We start from the raw sequence: 22,387 nt of genomic DNA, 5'->3' as shown, positions 1-22,387 counted from the left end.
TAAATAAATAAATAAATAAATAAATAAATAAATAAATGGTAGCATTTAATTACATGTGTTTTAGATATCAGGAACAAGGCCTCAACTAAAGTGACTGCCTACTAATCTAAAGGTCTCAATTCAAGACAATGCAAATAATATCATTTTAAATTACCACGACATTTCAAGTAAGCAGCACATTCGATATCCCAGCCCCAAGGGGATTTTTCAGAAGACATTCCATCTCCACTATATCCTGGCCCTTCCTCCCATCCCATTTGCTTGATGGTGACAGAAGTCAAACCACTTCACCCAAAATGACATGCACTCCCCTTCCTTTTCTGATAAGAACACAGAGACCCAGAGAGGCAGGGCGGTTTGCTCAAGAACACACACTCCCAGTAGCAGTGGGGACAGGAGAACCCAGGGCTGCAGCTTCATGTACAGAAAAGCACAGGTAGGGCTGTAGATAGAGCCCTGCCTGAGGGCTGCAGGGGTCTGAAGGTGAAGACATTGGCCTAGATGATTCTAAGGCACCGTCCAGCTCCGAAACAGTGAGATGATTCCTCGCAGCACATGTCTCTCATGCAAAGATTTCTAAATCAGGTCAGTCTTGTCTTTTTGTTTTATTAAGTAAGGCGGAACCGATCAATTCCCAGCTCGGTGACTGTGGATAGCTGTTATGAACATCACTGCACCACAGTGGTCTAGAGTTAGACTCCGGGTTCCAGTCCCACCACTTGAAGCTCAGTAACTCTGAGACGCCGGAAGAAACTTAACTTCCCCACATTACAGCGTCTTCCACTGCAGCCCCCAGGGTTACTGTGAGGACAAAATAACAAGGACAGCGAGGCACACGGTCCGTGCTCAATACGCAGCAGCTGACGGACCTGCTCCAGCGCAGTCCTGCGCTCGGGGATTTAAGGCAGAAAAGGACGCTGGGCCCCTCTATCGGTGCTTCCTGCCCCTCCGCATCCCCTTTCCCACGGCCACCCCCTCGGGCTCGCCTTGTCCTCGTCACCATTTCCAAGTTCTGTGCTCTTTTCTCCCATTCTCATCTCTTCTGTCTTCTCCCTGTGCTCTCCTTCTTTTCCTCTCTTTCACAAGGTAACAGAGCAAACCTTTACAGCGGGGTCCCCCCCCCAAAAAATAGGGCTCTGAGGAGCTCCAGGAGTTTTGTGAGGGTGCCCGTGACACCCGTTTCTTTGGCTCTTTTCTCTCCAGTTCTTCTTGTTTTTACTTACTGGGCTCCTGGGCAAGGTTTTGTTTAAAGAAATAGTTTCCTGACTAAAAATGTTGGAAGCCACTGGTTTCGTGTTTGCTGCTCCACACTGGACCTCGTTCACCTCCAGCCATGGGGGCTCCAAGAGCTCAGGCGCCCATGGCTGACTCCAGCCCCTGAGATCACACCCCGAAGACCCCCAGATCAGAAAACTAACAGAGGACCTCTTTTTTCAATTTTTGGTTCTCTTCACCTTAAAAAAGAGTTTCTCCACCTGTTTTTTAAAATGTTTGCTTCTTTTCAGCTTAAAAAAAGAGCTCAGTTGGCAGCTATAATAGATGGCTTAGGCACTGACATCTAAGATAAATCAAAATCTAAACTGTCAAATCTGAATTAAAATTTAAATATCATCCAGCTCTTATTTCATCTGAAACACACACTCCTCTATAAAATACACCCAACTTCCCTGCTCAACAGAAACTCCTGGGAATACAAACACAGCATCAATTTCCTGGGAGCTTAAGAGGCTGGTAATTACCATGAAAACACGTTTTTAAGAAAGTCTCTACTCCTGAGTCTTAACAGAAAAGTAGATATTAACCAACAATAACAGAAGATTTTTAAAACCACACGGAAGTAGTTAGAACTTCCCAAAACAAATAGGGTCTTCATGCTGAATGATGTGGCCACCAGAAATCCGAGGCTTGAAACAACACAGCACCTTTTCTCCTCTTCTAGTTTATGAAAACCACTCTCTTTCCAACAGGCAACTTGAATGGACAAGGCCCTAGAATACAGGATAATAAGAAATGGTTTGTCATCATCCCTGGGAGCCAGTCATCTTACCTGTGACGACATTTATGACTCTGGGATCTCCCCAAGTCTCATTGCCTGTTCCTGGAGTGACGGAGAACGCATATGAAGTTCCAGGACGTAAGCCTGTGATGTTACACCATGGTTGATACACAACAGTAACTGTCGTCTCATTTTCCATCTCATTCTTTACTACACACTTGTACTCGGAAGCAGCTGGGTCGTTACTTTCCCAGGTTAAGACCACATTGGTTGGACTGATGGAAACAGCTTTAATGTCAAACACAGGACTGGGCCCTATAATGTTTTCAAAAAAAAAAAAAAAAAATTATTGCACTTCAAAAGAAATGTAAGAGCGAGGTCTGCTCTGTATGTCTAGTTTCCAGAAGTGACTTTCCAATCACAGAGTTTTATCTCTTTGCTTCCTAGACTTCCCTGCACCAGAATTTATTTAAATCCATATGCATACATGTATGTGTGTATGTTAGTAAAACAGAAGCCTTTGAAACAGAAGCAAAACTGATAGAAGTTGGTCGTGTTGGCTATGACTTAAAAATGGGGTTAAGTCTGTATAGAAGCTGATACAAAAAGAGACCAAACTTTGGGAGGCCAAGACGGACGGATCCCCTGAGATCAGGAGTTCAAGACCAGCCTGGCCAACATGGTGAAACCCCATCTCTACTACAAAAATACAAAAATTAGCTGGGCGTGGTGGCAGGTGCCTGTAATCCTCGCTACTCGGGAGGCTGAGGCAGGAGAATCACTTGAACCCGGGAAGTAGAGGTTGCAGTGAGCTGAGATCGTGCCACTGCACTCCAGCCTGGGTGACAAGACTGAGACTCCGTCTCAAAATAAAAAAAAGAGATCAAAGATGCAAAATGAGTCCATCTCCCCATTCTCAGAAAACGCTGCATGACGCAGAAGCACATGCTAAATTTTTTGCCAAACCCTGACATCTAGAAGGAAGTTCAGTGGTTTTCTGACATAAAGATAGCAGGGGCGGAGCAACATAAAAAGAAAAGAACTGGTCTTGGAACCCAGGTCTGAGATTAAAGACCTGCTCCATCCATTAGCTGTGTGACCTAGAATTAGTCCCTTCAAACCTCTCCATCTCAAATTCCTCTGTTGACAGCTCTAGCACACCACACTAAACACGATGAATTACTGTTGAACCACCATGATCCGATAAACAAGGGATAAGATCTGGACATTAGAAATCTGGTTTCAGGGTCCAATTCTGCTAGTCGCTCACCATGCAGTTTTACTCAAAGTAATCTCACCTCTCTGAACCTTAGTTTCATCATCTTAGATGTACAAGATCGTAAACCAGTGGAAGCCATCAGGGTTACTAACTGTAGAACTACCAAATGGATGCATCCTAATTAAGCTGAAGACTGAGGAGTGACAACCAGAAACCAAAGAGTAAAACCCAGGTGATACGGCCGTCATTCTCAAGGAGCTTGGGACTAATCCCAAAGGAGTAAAGATGGCATAAGTGTTACCATCTTGGTATGTGCATGGAAAGTGTGCCTCACCTGGCTCATGGGATATACAAACATTCATCCAATCAATAAAAAAACTGCAGGGAGCCAGGCACACTGGCTTATGCCTGTAATCCCAGCACGTTGGGAGGCTGAGGCAGGCAGATCACTTGAGGTCAGGAGTTTGACACCAGCCTGGCCAACATGGTGAAACCCTGTCTCTACCAAAAATACAAAAATTAGTTGGGCATGGTGGCAGCCACCTGTGATCCCAGCTACTCAGGAGGCTGAGGCAGGAGAATCACTTGAACCCAAGAGGCAGAGGTTGCAGTGAGCCAAGATCGCGCCACTACACTCCAGCCTGGGCAAGAGAGCGAGACTCTGTCTCAAAAGAAAAAAATTAATTAATTAATTATAAAGGCAGGAGAAGAAACAAGAGAAGGGAAAATGGAACAAGCAGGGAAGGATCCTGTGGCCCACAATTCAATAAACACCATGCCAGAAGGCCCTCCAGGGAGTTTCCTCTTTATAAAGTGACAAGTTCACAGAGTCAAGAGTGGCATATTTGGAAGATGATCGCAGTTGCTCGCATTTACAATCAATAACAATGATGGCGACGATGATAATGATAAAACAGTAACAATAGTTGCAGTGGTACAGGTAGCAAGAACAGCAGCACTCCTTTTGAGAGGCCGACCATGTCCCAGATGCTGTACAGTATGTTCTCATTTATGCCTCACAACAACTTCATGAGAAACGTATGGCACCATTTTTTTTTTTTTTTTTTTTTTTTTTGAGACAAAGTCTTGCTCATCACCCAGGCTGGAGTGCAGTGGCACAATCTCAGCTCACTGCAACCTCTGCCTCCCAGGTTCAAGCAATTCTCCTGCTTCAGCCTCCCAAGTAGCTGGGATTACAGGTGCCCGCCACCACGCCCGGCTAATGGCACCATTTTAAAGAAGGAGAAATGCTTTAAGAAGTAAATTTTAGGCCGGGCGCGGTGGCTCAAGCCTGTAATACCAGCACTTTGGGAGGCCGAGACGGGTGGATCACGAGGTCAGGAGATCGAGAACATCCTGGCTAATACGGAGAACCCCCGTCTCTACTAAAAAATACAAAAAACTAGCCGGGCGAAGTAGTGGGCGCCTGTAGTCCCAGCTACTCAGGAGGCTGAGGCAGGATAGATACTATCAAAAACATAAAATAACAAGTGTTGGTGAGGATATGGAGTAATTGTAACCTTTGCACATTGTTGGTAGAAATGAAACATGATACAGCCACTGTAGAAAAGAGTATGGTGGTTAAGAAGTGAGCCTGGGGCCGGGCGCGGTGGCTCAAGCCTGTAATACCAGCACTTTGGGAGGCCGAGACGGGTGGATCACGAGGTCAGGAGATCGAGAACATCCTGGCTAATACGGAGAAACCCCGTCTCTACTAAAAAATACAAAAAACTAGCCGGGCGAAGTAGTGGGCGCCTGTAGTCCCAGCTACTCAGGAGGCTGAGGCAGGAGAATGGCGTAAACCCGGGAGGCAGAGCTTGCAGTGAGCTGAGATCCGGCCACTGCGCCCCAGCCTGGGCGACAGAGCCAGACTCCATCTCAAAAAATAAATAAATAAATAAATAAATAAGTAAATTTTATTGATTCACACAGGAATTCTGGGAAGGTTTTGGAAAAGCAAGTTCTTAAGTTCAGAAAAGAAATCACAGTTAACAATATTTTTTGGTCAAATGTTTTTTCTGCATCTGCTGAAATGATCATATGGTTTCTGTCCTTCATTCTGTTAATATGGCGTAGCACATTTATTGTTTCGCACAAGTTGAACCCTTTTTGCATTTCTAGGAAGAATCCCACTTGATCTCTTTAATATGCTGTTAAATTAGGTTTGCTAGTATTTGGTTAAAGATTTTTGCATCTTGGCCTATAGTGTTTTGGGTTGTAGCCTTGTCTGGTTTTGGTATCAAGGTAATGCTGGTCTTGTTAAATAAGTTTGGAAGTATTCTCTCTTCCTCAATTTCTGGAAGCATTTGAGAAGAATTGTCATTAGACCTTCTTTAAATGTTTGGCAGAGGACTGGGTGCGGTGGCTCACACCTGTAATCCCAGTACTTTGGGAGGCCAAGGTGGGGAGGTCACTTGAGGCTGGGAGTTCAAGACCAGCCTGGGCAACATAGTGAGACCCCATCTCTACAAAAAAATTTTAGAAGTTAACTGGATGTAGTGGTGCACACCTATAGCCCCAGCTACTCGCAACGCTAGGCAGAAGGATCATTTCAGCCCAGGAGTTCAACTTACAGTGATCTATGATCACACCATTGCACTCCAGCCTGGGTGACAGAGGGAGACACTATCTCTTAGAGTAATAACAATAATAAATAGAAATGGGAGATGTTCTATTACTGATTCAACCTCCTAACTCATTACTGGATTATTCAGATTTTCTGTTTCTTCATAATTCAATCGTAGTAAATGGTATATGGCAAGGAATTTATCCATTTCTTCTAGGTTATCAAATTTGTTGGCATATAATTGTTCATAATTGTTCCTTTGTATTTCTGTGGTATCAGTTTATAATGTCTCTCATTTCAGATTTTCTTTGAGTAGTGTCTCTTTTTTCTTAGCCTAGCTAAAGCTTTGTCAATATTCTTTATCTTTTCAAAAAAAGATTTAGTTTATTGATCTTTTCTATTGTTTTTCTAGTGCCTATTTCATTTATTTCAGCTTTGACTTTTATTATTTAGTTTCTTTTACTAATTTGAAGATTAGTTTGTTCTTGTTGTTCTAGTTCCTTAACATGCCACATCAGGTCGTTTACTTGAGGGTTTTGTTTTTTGCTTTTTTCAGACAGGTTCTCAATACCCAGGCTGGAGATGTGAGCTTGTTTTGTTTTTTTTTTTTTAATAGATGGAATCTTGCTCTGTTGCCTAGGCTGGAGTGTAGTGGTACGATCTCGGCTCACTGCAATCTCTGCCCTCTGGGTTCAAGCAATTCTCCTGCCTCAGCCTCCCTAGTAGCTGGGATTACAGGTGTGTGTCACTACACCTGACTAATTTTTGTATTTTTAGCAGAGACGGGGTTTCACCATGTTGGCCAGGCTGGTGTCAAACTCCTGACCTCAAGTGATCCACCCACCTCGGCCTCCCAAAGTTCTGGGATTACAGGCACGAGCCACCATGCCCAGGGAGCTTTCTTTTTTGATGTAGGAGTTTATTGCTGTCAACCTTCTTGGAAGGGTTGCTTTTGGTGTATCCCATAGGCTTTAGTATATTGTGTTTCCATTTTCATTTGCTTCAAGAAATTTTTAAATTTCCCTTTTAATTTCTTCACTGACCCATTGATTGTTCAGGGGCATCTGTGACAAAACAATTAACAATAGTTACTGTGGGAGATGGCAAGATCAGCATCACCCCTATTGGGGACCTGACCATGTCCCAGATCCTGTACCAGGGCTATACAAGCATTTTCTAATTTATGTCTCACAGTAACTTCATGAAGGTGGTTATGGCACCATTTTAAAGAAGAAGAAGAAATATGTTAACAAATTTGCTTAAGAAGTGATGTTTGTCTCAAGATATTTTTTAGTTTCTCTTTTAATTTCATCATCAACCCATTAGTTGTTCAGGAGCATGTTGTTCAATTTCCATACATCTGTGAATTTCCTGAAGTTCCTCCTGTTATTTATTTCTAGTTTGATGCCATCATCAGAAAAGACATTCAATATGATTTCACACTTCTTAAATCTGTTAAGACTTGTTTTGTGGTCTAACATATGATCTACCTGGAGAACGTTCCAAGTGCAATTGAAAAGTGTATATTCTGTAGCTATTGGATGGAATATTCTGTATATGTCTGATACACCCATTTGGTCTACACTGTAGTTTAAGTCTGATGCTTCCTTATTGATTTCCTGTCCGGATCATCATCCACTGCTGGAAGTAAGGTATCGGAAGTCCTCTACTATTAATGCATTGCAGTCTATCTCCCCATTCAGACCCATTAATATGTGCTTTATATATTTAGGCATTCCAATGCTGGTTAGAAATATATTTACAATTGTTAAGACTTCTTGATTAATTGATCCCTTTATCATTATAAAATGATGTTTGCTGTCTCTATTAAAAGTTTTGAACTTAAAGTTTATTTTATCTGATATAAGTATAGCTACTCCTGGCTCTCTTTAGATTTCCATTAGCATGGAGTATCTTTTTCCATCCCTTCACTTTCAGTCTAGGCATGTCCTTGCAGGTGAGGTGAGTCTCTTGTAGACAGCATATTATTGAGTTTGTTTGTTTTTTTTTTAACCCATTCACACACTCTATGTCTTTTGACTGGAAAATTTAAACCCTTTACTTTCAAGGTTATTATTGATAAGTAAGAACTCACTACTGCCATTTGGTGGTTTTCTAGACTTTTTGTTCCTTTCGTCCTCTCTTACTATCTTCCTTTGAGGTTAAGTGATATTCTCTAGTAGCATGTTTTGATTCCTTGCTTTTTAATTTTTGTGTATCTACTAAAGGTTGTTCTTTGTGGTTACCATGAGGCTTATAAAAGAATCTTATAGTTATAACAGGTTATTTTATGTGGATGACAACTTTGATCACATGCACAAAACTGACCTCTACACTTCTTTCTAGTCCATTCCCCCGTCATATTATGAATTGTTTATGTCACCATTTACATCTTTTTATATGCATATCCCCCCACAAGTTACTGTAGTTATTATTTTTTAAGTATTATCTATTAACTTTCATACTAAAGATACATACGACCATCACAGTATTTATGTATTCTGAATTTGGCTGTGTATTTTACTAGTCTTATCCTTGCATATGTTTTCAATTAATCATTAGTGTCCTTTTCTTTCAGCTTAAAAACTCTCTTCAGCATTTCTTATAAGACATGTCTAGTGGTGATGAACTCCCTCAGCTTTTGTTTCTCTGGGAAAGTCTTTTATCTCATCTTCATTTTTGAAGGCCAGTTCTGCTGGGTATAGTAATCTTGGTTGGCAGGTTGTTTTCCTTCAGCACTGTGAATATATCATCCCACTCTCTCCTGACCTGTAAGTTTCTGCTGAGAAGTCTGTTGCTAGCTAAAGTGGCGCTCCCTTATACGTTATTTGCTTCTTTTCTCTTTTTGCTTTCCAAGTCCCCATTGTCTGTGATGTTTGACAATGTGATTATGTTCTGGAGTAGTCTTGTTTGAATTGACTCTGATTGGAGTCATTTTTTATTCCCATACCAGATATTTATATCCTTCTCCAGGTTTGGAGAGTTTTCTGCTACTATTTCTTTAAATAAGCTTTCTACCTCTTTATCTTTCTCTTCCTCTAGATGAACTCCAATTCAAATATCACCTCTTTTGATGCTGTCCCATAAATCGTAGAGGCATTCTTCATTCCTTTTTATCCACTTTTCTTTTCCTCCTCTGACTGTATATTTTCAAATAATCTGTCTTCAAGTTCAAAGATTATTCTTCTGCTTGATCAATTCTACTCTTGGTGCTCTCTACTTCATTTTTCATTTTGTTCAAAGTATTTTTTACCTTCAGAATTTCTGTTTGCTTCTCTGTTAATTATCTCAATCTAGTCACTTATTGTTTTCCTCATTTCTTTGAATTCTTTACCCGTATTTTCTTAAAGTATGCTAGGCTTCCTTAAAACATGTATTTTGAATTCTCTACCAGACAGTTCATACATCTCCCATCTCTTTGTGGTCACCCACTTCCACTTTATTTTGTCTCTCTCGTAATATCATGTTTGCCTGACTATTCTTGATCCTTGTGACTCTGTGTTGATGTCTGTACATTTGAAGAAGTAGGTTCTTATTCCAGTCATTGTAGATTGGCTTCCTCTGGAAATGCCCTTCAACAGTAAGCCTGTCCAGAGATTTCTGGGCAGACCATCTGGTATGGTCCCAACCCCGAGGACTACAATGGCCACTGAAGTACTAGAGGGTGCCCTAAGCCCAAATTTTTGTAACAATACTTAACATAAGCTCCCTAGGAATTTCTTTTATTTATTTACTTTTTTTTTTTTTTTGAGACAGAATCTTACTCTATCGGGAGTGCAGTGGCACCAACTCCACTCACTGCAACCTCCACCTCCTGAGTTCAAGCAATTATCTTGCCTCAGCCTCCCGAGTAGCTGAGATTACAGGCACGCACCACCACACCCAGCTAATTTTTGTATTTTTAGTAGAGACAGGGTTTTGCCATGTTGGCCTGGCTGGTCTCGAACTCCTAACCTCAGATGATCACCTGCCTTAGCCTCCCAAAGTGCCGGGATTACAGGCGTGACCCACTGTGCCCAGACCCCTAGCAATTTCTAAAAGTTTCTCATATTACCCTAGAAAAAATTCAATGATTTAACTGTGTATGTGATACTATCAATACTTCTAGAACTAATAAAACTATTGTATCACAATGTTTTTTATGAAAAAAATGTAAATAATTTAAATAATCTACCTTCTCAACAACAGGGGAGTAAATAATTTACAATGCTTCCAGACAAGCAATTCTTCAACTCTGTGGTCTCAGGGCCCTTTTAACTGCTTAAGAATTATTAAGGCTCTTGGAGAATTTTTGTTTATATGGGTTATCTTGATTAATATTTACCATACTGTATTATAAATTAAAAAGATAAAGTTTTTTAAACATAACAATACGAAAGCATACATTCCATTAGCTGTTAAGAGTGACTGCGTCATCCCATATCATATAGAATCTGCAAAACTCCACTGTACACTCATGATAAAATGAGAGTAAAGAAGCCAAATAACATGTTAGTGGTATTATGATAATACCCAGAAATACCTTGAAAGAATCTAGGAGACCCCTAGAGGTCTCTGAACCACAGTTTTAGAATCACTGATCTAACCCAGGTCTCAGCAATGGTTTTCTGTAAGGGCCAGAGAATAAATATCTCAGGTTTTACAAGCCACATATTCTCCATTGCCACTACTCAATTCTAGCATGAAAGCAGCCACAGGCAGACTCAATAAAACTTTACTTACAAAAACAGGAAGTGAGCCATATTTGGCCCAAGGACCATTATTATCTACCAACCCTGATTTAGACAACAAATGCCAGGCAGGTATTAGAACTGTCCTGTAGAAATGTACATACTAACAGGGAAGAATACTTGTAATATATTGTTGAGAAACTACATGTAAAGGATGACCTTGATACTTGTAAAACAAAATAAAACATATATATATGTATACACATACGCACACAGGCACGTATACATCTTAAAATTGTAAAACTCGTGTATCAAGTGATCAGTGGTTATCTCCAGTTAATGATTTACTTGTTATTCTTTTCTTCTTATCTATATTTTATATAATGAATATGCATTACTATCATTATAAAAATTGTTTTAAAGGTTTTCTTAGGTAATTGAAAGAAGAACAATATTTGGAAAACATGACATTTTAAATTATACCGATTTCCTTTAAGAAACATGACTGTTCGGTAGAAAAGCCCATGCTTACCAGTAGCACTGGGAGTTTTCTGAGATGCTCCATCAGTCCCATTAGATCCTTGTTCAGGTGTTCTTAAACTATCATTGGCTCCAGAGTCATCGCCACCCTCACTGGTATTTGTTGGCACCTGAGGTGTTCCAGTTCCATTCTGTTTGTGAAAGGATCCTGCTTCACTGCTGATCTGAGCTACCCCACTTTCCCCTGTGGCAACAGTTGTTACTGAAGGGTCACGAGTTGGACCAGGGGCTATGCAAATAAAGTAAACAATTAGATTAAAAATACATTTCTCCAGGAGACAGGGATGCCCCACCTCACACACTACACTGAAATGAAATGCAAACTTAGGAAAACTGATCCCTCTCTTTCTCTTCTTTGTATCATCACCTACAACATGAGCCCCCTCAGAAACTGCTGTTTCTGGCCACATGGAGAGTACCTGGCCATGAGAGTGCAGAAGCTCCGTGCTTACACTGCACACAGTCATTCACAGGAAATGAGAGGAGGCGTGAGCTCCTGTGGCCAAGGGCTTAGGCTCTGGAGGAGAACCTTGGCCACACTGGCCGCTTTATCTTGAATGCATTACTAGTCTCCCAGAGTCTCTGTTCAGGGAGGTGCAGCAGAGACCACTCTTGACCCCCAAACTCCATTCCCCCATTTTCCCTTCATCATACTCCTGGACATTTGTGGCCCTGTGTGTGCATGGCTGTTGGGAACAAAGATCACATTTCCCAGCCTCCCATGCAGCCAGATGTTGCATGTGACTAAGTTCTGTCCAACAGAGTGTGACCAGACGTTCTGTCTGACTTCTAGGAAGAGTCCTTAAAGGGTGCAGCACAACCTTCTGTCCTTCCTCCTTCTTATACGTGTAGTGTGGATGCAATGACTGGAGCTCACACTGCCTGGCTTCCAGCACTACAGCGGTGGCTACAGCTTCCTGATCCCAGGATCACAGCTCAGAACATACACCCCTGGATCCAGCAACTACAGCAGGGACTTCCTGATTCCTCCCTCTGCTGTCTGTGACCAAGGTGGTGACTCTCTAGGAGGTCAGTTCTGCAGCCTTAGTCTGGGAGTCATTTCTCAGGGCTAGGCCTAAAGCCTGCTCCCCAGCTGTTATGAGCTGACTTGTGCTCCCCCATCCCCAAATTCGTATGTTGAAGTCCTAACCCCCAAGACCTTGATCTTATTATAGCAGCCCTGGCAAACTAATAGAGCAGCCCTTCCAACGACTCTGTAAACTCTCACTTCCCAGGGTAAACCCTTTGAGTTAAAATAGCTCATGGTTTTTGTTTCCCACAACTGAGCCCTGGCCAACATTCTACGATCTACGGTAGATGTCTGCATAGAAGTGTTCTTCTGCAGCAGTGATTCAAGCCTGTACAAGGTACCCGCCAGTTTATTTATTAAACTAACTAACAGGAAGAAAAACCAACTGCAGAACTCTTCCCATTGTTTGTACAGGCTCTAATTACCATTAGTAATTGAGATTTGCTTTATTGGAGGGTTTCAGCAAGATCTGCCCTTGTGTATGCTTCCATGAGTACAATCTAATTATTTTATCTCTATTTTATCTCACAAACTGAGATTTTACCAATCAGGAAAAAAAAGGTCCCAAATTTTGGGAAGAAACAAAAGTCACTGTTTTGTTTTGGTTTTTTTTTTTCCTAAAAGGTACATTTTTTAAAACTACCAACTACTATTATCTTTAATTCTTTTTTTTTTTTTTTAAATGGAGTTTCACTCTTGTTGCCCAGGCTGGAGTGCAATGGCATGATCTCAGCTCACTGCAGCCTCCACCTCCCGGGTTCAAGCGATTCTCCTGCCTCAGCCTCCCAAGCTGGGATTACAGGCGCGTGCCACCACGCCTGGATAATTTTTTGGTATTTTTAGTAGAGACAGCATTTTACCATGTTGACCAGGCTGGTCTCAAACTCCTGAATGCAGGTGATCCGCCTGCCCTGGCCTCCCAAATTGCTGGGATTACAGGCATGAGCCACCACAACCAGGCTTCAATTCTTATAGAAATGTTTTATGACCAAAAAATTAGTAAGATCAGATTGTCGGGGCCAAAAAATAAATAAATAAGTGATCCCAGGATGGATGGTGCTTTCAGCTGAATATATTTAAGCTTCTGTAAAAAACTTCTAATCATATCCTTTTTTTTTCTCATTTTATTACACTGTCAGCAGTGTCAGCAGTTGGGACTCAGCCCTGTACATGAAAGCAAAACATGCAGGAGTCCAGGTCTCGTTTTCCAAAGGTTATGCCAACCTTGCACACCATTCCTTAAATGTAGCAATGTAGCAACAAAAGGGCAATGTAGCAACACAAGAAAATACTTCAAGGATAACAGAACATAAACAATATACAAATACTGTATTACAATTTCAACGAAGTTAAATCGCCCACAAATGGGGCTTGAAAAAAATTACAGAAAATATAAATTTTCATCACGATTGCACAATTAATTAATTTTTTTTTCCTTTGTTGTTTCCACCCTTACTCCTACTTCTAAAGAAAAACTGGGGCCGGGCCTGGTGGCTCACACTTGTAATCCCAGCACTTTGGGAGGCCGAGGCGGGTAGATCACCTGAGGTCAGGAGTTCAAGACCACCATGGGGAAGCCCTGTCTCTACTAAAAATACAAAAAATTAGCCGGACATGGTGGCACGTGCCTGTAATCCCAGCTACTTGAGAGGCTGAGGCAGGAGAATCGCTTGAACCCGGGAGCCGAGATGGCACCACTGCACTCCAGCCTGGGCAACAGAGCAAGACTCCGACTAAAAAAAAAAAGAAAGAAAGAAAAGGAAAGAAAAGAAAAAGAAAAATTGGAAACCGAGCAGGTTTTATTTAATAAATTAGCATTAGCATTTTCACATTGCTGTTAATGTTGCTATGTGTCCATTAGAGGGCAGTAGCGAACAACACAAGAATGGAAAGGAAAACGGTACTCACGGTCACCTGCGCACAGGATCTGAAAGAGAAAAAGAAAACGGAAGTCAGCAGATTCATTCAGCCATGGAAAATGCAAATCAGAAATAAAGCAGTTGAGGATTTAATAATGGGGGTGGGGTGGTAAGAAGCACATTAAGCAAAGGTCGGCTGGTCACGGTTAGGGCGTCTTGGGACATTAAACACAGGGAATCATTGCAACCTCGGGTCAATTACAAAGGATTAACTGAGTTATGTGGGGGCTGGCGGCTGCTGACTCCCAGTGCCCAGTGTTTCTCCCCAGACACAACCCCCCACCTCCAGCCCTCTCCCCAGAGCAACTCCCCAGGTCAGCACCTCCCTCTACCCACTGTGTGATGAGTTGAAGCAGGACACAGAAGCAGACACCAGATTGTGGGGGCCAAAAAAGGGCAGTTGGGTGGGTGGCAGGGGGGTACCAAGACCAGCACACCCCTTCCCCAGACCCATTTCCCAGTCCTGACAGCACGGTGGAAACCAGATGTGCAGCAGAAGAAATCCACTGGGTTTGGGATTTTCACTGTACAAAATTCATCTTTTCTATCAGTAGGTGGCAGTAAAATTTTTTAATCACATGTCAAGCAGCTTTGGGAAGAATTAGTGTTTGACACACAAGAGGCCTTAAAGGTTTAGCTGACAGTGTCAGCTGGGGAAGGGAGCAGCCCTCAAGGATATTCATTGTGATCCATAATTATTTCCCTATACTTTAAAAACCTAAAGTGATTCAAGGTTGTACACTCTATTGTTTCATAAACACATCTTTTTGGTGAATAGAATTTTTTTTTTTTTAGGTAGGATTGTCACAAAGAATAAAATAATCAAAAAGGACCCCGGTGGAAAAAGTTATCCTCCTACTTTCCATGACACTTAGAATAAAATTCAAACCCAACCACAACCCACCAGCCCCTCTGGTCTCGCTGCCCACTCACATTCTCGAAACTGATTCTCCCCTAGAGCCTTTACATATTTACTCACTCCCACAAACACATTCTGCCCAGACCTTTTCATGGCCTGCCCAAAACGCCACCTCCTTGGCAAGTCCTTCTCCAAGCAGCCATGGAAACCAACACCCCTCACTCTCCATCCATCACTGACTCCTCCAACCACACTGTGCGCTCCATGAGAATAGAGACCTTGTCTGTGCCCCGTGGCGAGAATGGTGGACACAGTAGGCGCTCAATAAATGGCACTGGAAGGAAAGAACGAACCCAGAGGGGAAAGTCTTGCCCCAAGGTCCTCCAACTCTCAAACTTCCCATTCCCACCTTCCACCCTACCGTCAAGTCCTTCGCATCTCGGGTCTACCATGTTTCAGCTCATCTTTCTCCTCCAGCCCCTGCCCTTCAATCTATGCTGAGCCTCAATCCACAGTCTATGATGAATCATAGGAGAGAGGGAGAAAAAAGAGAAGTCAGTAGCTCGGCAAGTCGCACAGGGCAGCAAACATTTTTTTGTCCAGTTAGAGGAAAGATTAAAGTAAAAGCACTGTGGGAGGCTATACTTGGAAATGCATTCTGTGGATAAAAAGGAACTCTAAGTACCTACTATGTAACAGGCACTGTGCTAGGCTTTCTACATGCCTTGTCTCAGCACAGAACCATGGAGTGACGGCTAAGAGCTGGGACCTGGACTTAGACCACCTGAAGGAAGTCGTTCACTGCTTCTGGCCATGTGACTGTGGGCAGGCAGCTTGCTTAATTAACCTCTCTGTCCCTCCCTGTCTGTATCTGCCAACAGGACGATCCCTGCTTTAACGAGAGTTAAGTTAAATGATCTATTTGCGCTGCTGCTGTCACCATCATCATCCTTACCACTTCACAGCAACCCTGTGAGGCACTTTTATCCCCATTTTACAGATAACACCACCGAGGCTCAGATCCTCCTGATAGAAACCAATGTGTAACCTGAAGCTCATACTCTCCCCAGCATTGTTTTCCAAAGTATTTTTTGAATAATTTATTTTTATAATTTTTTTTTTTTTTTAAGAGACAAGGTCTCACTCTGTCACAGGCTGGAGTGCAGTGGTACAACCACAGTTCACTGCATCCTTGATCTCACATGCTCAAGCGATCCTCCCACCTAAGCCTCCCAAGTAGCTGGGACTACAGGCATGCACCACCACACCCAGCTAATTTTTTTATTTTTGTATGGGGACAGGATCTCACTTTGTTGCCCAGACTGGTCACAAGCTCCTGGGCTCAAGCAAGCCTCCCACCTTGGTTTCCCAAAGTGCTGGGATTATAGGCAGGAGCCACCATGTCCAGCTTTTTTCTCCAAGTATTTAAATAGACCAACAACCCAGTTGCAGAGGGCATGGAGGCCCAGAGACAATAAGTGGCTTGTTCACGGAAACACAGCCAGAGAGGACACACAAGAACCAGAACCCAGATCTTGACCTCCACCACTCTCCCTTACATCTTCACAGCAAAGTCACTAGTACAGATGACCCAAAGCTTCTGCTGGTCCCCGTAGCTGGACAGAAGGAGCAAATATTAAGAAAAGAGATCAAGTTCACGATTCAGCAGTGACAGACACGGGAAGAATGCAGTACGGCCCACAGTTCTGGCCAAAGAATTCCCTGTACACCCCAGGTGTAGCAGAAAACCTGTCAGTCACCCAGATGCGCCCAGGAACACCCAGTGCTACCCAGAAGGTGGAAGCTTCTCTGTCCCCTTTCCTGAGGGGAAACCCCTTGCCGGTGAGCCTTCCAGCCTTGTACATTGCTCCACTGCCCTAGAGATGGTTCTAGTTTCACATCGTCCTTTGTTTGTGCTGATAAGTCGAACCCTTTCTTTTTTCTTTTTTTTTTTTTTTTTTTTTTTCCTTGCCAGCAGGAAAAAGCACTGCCAGTCCCAACTATGGTTCCAGTCACAAGGATCCTCCTCCAGGCCTCAGAGAAAAATAAACTGTTAACACGGCTTTCTGCACTATCCCAATTTAGCCAAACCTGCAGCCATGACATCAGTGGTCCACTCTGAACACTGGATTCTTCCCACTCAAAAACTAAGGCCGGGCACGGTGGCTCATGCTTGTAATCTCAGCACTTTGGGAGGCAGAAGCAGGTGGATCACCAGAGGTCAGGAGTTCCAGACCAGTCTGGCCAACATGGCGAAACTCCGTCTCTACTAAAAATACAAAAATCAGCCAGGTGTGGTTGCATGCACCTGTAATCCCAGCACTCTGGGAGGCTAAGGCAGGAGAATCGCTTGAACTGGGGAGATGGAGGTTGCAGTGAGCTGAGATCGCGCCACTGCACTCCAGCCTGGATAACACAGTGAGACTCCGTCTCAAAAAGAAAAGAAAAAAAAAGAAACTAAGTCACAGGCATCTTACCAGCTGCATTTATACCTAAAACTTCTAAAATTTTCCCCAACTCGTCTACACGAAAATCCTACATGTACATACACATCAAAACAGACCCCCTACGTCTTCTCCTCTTCCCCTCTGACATGACTGTGTCATTAAACCTGTCTCCCAGTCTGCAAACCTGAGTAACCTCTGGTTCTTCCCTCCTCTTCATTCTTTGTGGGTCACATAAAGATGTTTCCTTGCCCAGCACACCCTGACTTCCCCGCTTCTGTACTGTGCATATTGTAAACCAAGTCCTCATAACCTCCAGCCCCAAATCACAGAAACAGCCTCATCGTAGGGCTGAGAAACACTCAGGGCATTTCCATTTTCATTTCCTGAAGCTCCTGGTACACACACGTACACACAAAATTAGGAAGTACCAGAACAGGGTTGTACCGACTGCCGTATATTTTTGGTTTTGCTTCTGTTAGAGCATCACCCTGACTCGACCTACAACCCCTCATTTGGAATTTAAGAGGCCTTAAACGGGGGCCTTTTGTGAACACCAGTGGTGACAGCCAGGCCCTACTCCTTCATCCATATACCTGGTTGCCTCTCCCTTCAATCCACAGTAAAAAAAAATAAACAGAACTGCAAATTCCTCTTTCCAAAACATGCAGTATTAGCCAGGATCCTAGCTGGAGCAGATGACACACTCAACCAAGGTGAGTGAGAGTTTTAAAGGGTCTGTTTTCAAGGGTGAGGGTGGGGTTAAGGAAAACCAGTAAGAGATGGGCAAGAATCCTGGGGTAGCAGCAGCGAGAAAGGGCAAGGAGAGAGGCCAAGGCTGCTTCCCCTCATCTCTATCTGGGGCCTCTCACCAGGCTGGCCCACTGGAAGCTGGAGGCCAAGGGCACCCGCTGGTGTAGAACATAAAGGTCAGTCTCCTCCTGGTGGGAAGAGGAGGATAGAGACGGGTGGGCAGGGTCTCAGGAGTCCACAAGAGATCCGTGGCACAGAGCTCCCATCACGTCACCACTGAGAGCCCGTCAGTCTGGCAGGTGTGGACTAGGGTGGTTAACAGGTTAGGTTAGTTCAACTTCCACTGTCACTCATGAGCTCTGGCACGTGAGGGTCTTGTGGAGCCATTGGTTTCATCTACTGTAAAATGATGCAGGGGCATCTGCAATACAGACCCCACATCTGAGATGTCCTGAGACTCGAACAACAGAAGGTTCCTTAATTCCCAGCCTGACAGCCTCCTTCTTGCCTCACTGAACCTCCGCAGCTACCGCCCTTCAATTCACTTAGTGACTTCCTGTGACTGCTGTAGCCCCTAGGAGCTCTCCAGGCTCTCAGCCCCTCTCCGTCCATCCTGCTGTCCATGCTGCTAACTGTGGCCCTGCAGGGCCCCAGGCCCCAGGTTAGGTGCCAAAGATGCAGAGGGTACTTAAGGTGGTCCTGACTCCTCAAAAGCTCACAGGCAAAAAAAGCAGTGAAAGATCTGGGTGCGCCAGGACCTGGTGAGCTTGCAGGATGGAAAGGGAGGGACTTGAGGGATGGGGAGGGAGAGGCTTGGGGATACTCCAGGGTCATATGCAGGGGTAGAGTGGCAGAAAACATGACATAAAGAGTGACCCTGTGTGAGAATCTAATGCTGTTCCATTCTACTTATTATAATATTGACTAAACCCTTAGCTACTGGCCAATCACATGTCAGATGTTGTATTTATCATCTCATTCAAGCCTTACAATAATCCCAGCAGGGAAGAACTGTGTTTATCCCCATTTTACAGATGTAGACACCGAGCCCTGGAAAAGTTAAGGTCCTGACCGAGCATCTTACAGTCAGTAAGTCTAAGATTCAGCCCCATGTCAGTCTGACCCTGAAGTCCTTGACCTTAACCACCCCCAGGGAGCACTAAGCTGGTTCAGCTCTGGGCAGGTCTCAGCTGAGACCATGAAACCCAAAGGCAGTTCCAGGGCTGCAGGTCACAAACCCCTGCCTGTCCTGGGCCTTGGGAACAGCCCCCATCAACCCATTTGAATGGACTGAATTAAGGCAGTTTGCACAAGTTTCTCAAAAGGAGCAGTGTTTGGGGGTAAATTCACGGAGCAGCCTGGATTTCAGCAAGTGACAAAGCTCTCCAGGTTTTCTGTTATCCACGTTGGGCTTTTAAGGATGGGTAATAAGTGACTGAATAGCACAATGGGTAACAATAGACTCTTTATCCTTCTAAAACCAAACCCACACACCATATGACAATAGTTATTTTTACCCACTGACGTAATTAACCAAAATGTGAACCGCTTCAAGCAATGTTTAAAATCAAATAGCAGTTTATGGGATTTGCAGCAGCACAGATTTCAACTCTGAAAGGCCATCATTCTTCCTGCTCTCCCATTTATCTGCCACGTGAACATTATCCAACAACTCCCTATAAAACTGGTTCCTCAAAGGTAAATCATTAAAATGACAGGCTGGGTGGGCCCTCCCACTCGACCCAGAAGCCAGACAACGAACACCCATTGTAGAAAGCTCCCCAGAAGGCAGGTGTGGCATTGTGGGGTGGCCTGAGTATCTCCCGTCCAAAAGGCAGGGACAGGCAGGCCAGCAGGCAGCCCGGTGAACAGTGCCTCAAGCACAAGGCATGAGGCACAGCAAGATGAGAACAGGCCGGCTTCCCTGCCTCATCTGCAGATAAACTCTCTGAACTTCATGCTGTCATCAGGGACTGTGGGGAAGGGTCAGAATAATTCACAATTCCAGGTCCCAAAAATGCCATGGAAGGCTTCAGTGGAAGGAACGAGAACCAACCACCCTGCAAAGATCCCCTGGCTCATCTTTCCCCTTGGGGAGCTGGAGGCATGATGGCCTCTTCCAAGAGCACACAGAAAAAAGTAGCCAGAAGGGCTATTTTGGTGAGGCTGTGTGGACTTTGAGACGCACAGCTGAGGGTGAACTTAGAAATCCCAGGCCAGAAGTTTCCATTGAGTATTTTTAGCAATAGAACTATTTTCTCAAAAAGACTCTTATGAGGAACTCCATACATACGGGTATACAGTTCCACATTTCATACATATCTGTGTATGTATATACTGGGTATACACCTGGATAAAAGCAGCTTTTTCAAAGTTCAAATCACCTTGCTTTTTACTTTGAACGTAACTGATGTACAATCAAATTAAGAAGCAGATGGTTTCCAGTGAATTTTAAAATTTGATGTGATTCGCTATTTGGGCAAATGTGTTGGTTGGTTTTTTTGGTTTGTTTTGTTTTTTAAATTGTTTCATTGTTGTTGTTGTTGTTGTTGTTGTTGTTTGTTTGCTTCTTTGAGACAGGGTCTCACTCTGTGGTCCAGGCCAGAGTACAATGGCACAATCACAGCTCACCGCAGCCTTAAACTCCCAGGCTCAAGCAATCCCCCAGCCTCGGCCTTCCGAGTAGCTCAGACTACACATGTGTCCTACTATACCCAGCTAATTTTTTTTTGTTTTTTGTAGAAAGGGGGTCTCCCTACACTTCCCAGGCTGGTCTCAAACTCCTGGCCTCAACTGATCCTCCCACCTTAGGCTTCCAAAGTGCTGGGCAGGCATGAACCACCACACTCCATCCTGAGCAATTGCTCTCATTACAATTTCAAATATATTCAAATACGAGAGTGCAGGTTGCTTTTAATTAAACTGAAAGCAAATGCTTATGGAACCCCTGACACACCTCAAGGAGCACACTTTAAAAATGTGTGATCTACCTATCCTTTGACTTTATGGAGGAAGAAAGTAAGTCCCAGAATGGTCTAGCAACTCAACCCAGAGCACCCAGTATCGAGACTAAAATACAAATCCTGCACTCCTCCACAGGGCTAATCCCTTCATCTGAAGAGAGGGTCAGAGTTGGCAATCCCCAAGTCCCTATCTGAACCCTTTCTCCACCATGTATGATAAATCTGGGGGTTCTAAATTAAGGCTCCCCTGTCTGAATCTAGCCCACTGTCATGCATTGCTTGACCTGTGATGTTATTAAAATCTTAAGTATTTAAAAATTAGGGAGATAGAAGTCAGGTGCAGTGGCTCACACTTGTAATCCCAGCACTTTTGAGGCTGAGGCAGGTGGATCATCTGAGTTCAAGGGAGTTCAAGACAAGCCTGGCCTGTAACATGGTGAAACCCCATCTCTACTGGAAAAAAAATATATATATATACACAAAAATTAGCTGTGCATGGTGGTGCACACCTGCAATCCCAGCTACGCGGAAGGCTGAGGCAGGAGAATTGCTTGAACCTGGGAGGCAGAGGTTACAGTGAGCCAAGACTGCGCCATTGCACTCCAGCCTGGGCAACAAGAGCAAAACTCCATCTCAAAAAAAAAAAGAAAAGAAAATTAGGGAGATAGCATTTTTTAAATCTTGTTTTTTGGATTCTCAAACAGATCTGGCTTTCTCCTCTGGCCACATTAAGGACATGAATTGGATCTGAGTGTCGGCCTCGCTTCCCATGGGGGAGGTGCTTGGAGTTCACAGCCATTCCCTAGTAATGTCACCCCAACGCTGAGGACAAATGGCAGTTGCCAAGCAACATGGCCCCCACGCTGTTGGTTTTCTGTATCAAACATGAGCATGCAAAAGACTGAGAGGCAGTATGCTTTTCCACCTTTTTCTCTATTCCACTTATTTATGTCCCCAAATGTCCCTGAAGATGTTGGTGTTTGTAACCCTTGATCAAAGTGCACCTTGCAACCAAAGTCCACGGGTTGAAATGATTAACAAACTGTTTACTTTCTAAGTGTCTCTCCTAGGAGACGATTTCTGGCCCATGTCAGGTGTGAATAATGTGCACAGTGTGGATATAAAACGTACCATTCTGCTTGCCACTACTTTTTCTCCTCACCCCTGAACCGGCCCCTCACACTGCCACCACCACGATCCCCAAAAAAGAGCAAAAACCAGGGCAGAGAGTTTCAGTTCTTCAGCTGAAGACTTCTGGTTGCATGCATTTAAATCTGAATACTGAAACCACTCCATTAATCCTACCAGTTATCTCCTGCACTGCTCGTCCACCTTAGAACATGGGTAAAAACAGCTAACAGGCACCATTTACCAAATGCTTGCTGTGTTCAGGGCTAGCTCCCCACGGAACCCTCCCTTCCCCACTGC

General features: G+C 43.7%; 1 protein-coding gene across 1 annotated transcript in view; it reads right to left on the bottom strand.

The window, feature by feature from the left end:
* The window catches only part of PTPRJ (protein tyrosine phosphatase receptor type J), a 65,421-nt gene extending 50,170 nt beyond the window's left edge, over window positions 1-15,251 (bottom strand). Inside the window, 4 exon segments of the mRNA XM_017865730.1 lie at window positions 2,048-2,311; window positions 10,984-11,220; window positions 13,930-13,948; window positions 15,153-15,251. Coding sequence (XP_017721219.1) covers window positions 2,048-2,311; window positions 10,984-11,220; window positions 13,930-13,948; window positions 15,153-15,251 — 619 coding nt within the window.
* Between the last annotated feature and the right edge of the window lie 7,136 nt (window positions 15,252-22,387).

This window comes from Rhinopithecus bieti, unplaced genomic scaffold, assembly GCF_001698545.2.
Source record: "Rhinopithecus bieti isolate Rb0 unplaced genomic scaffold, ASM169854v2 scaffold_81727, whole genome shotgun sequence".
NCBI lineage: Eukaryota > Metazoa > Chordata > Mammalia > Primates > Cercopithecidae > Rhinopithecus > Rhinopithecus bieti.
The sequence above is the reverse complement of the archived record's forward strand: the minus strand, read 5'-3'. Positions and strand labels throughout refer to the sequence as shown.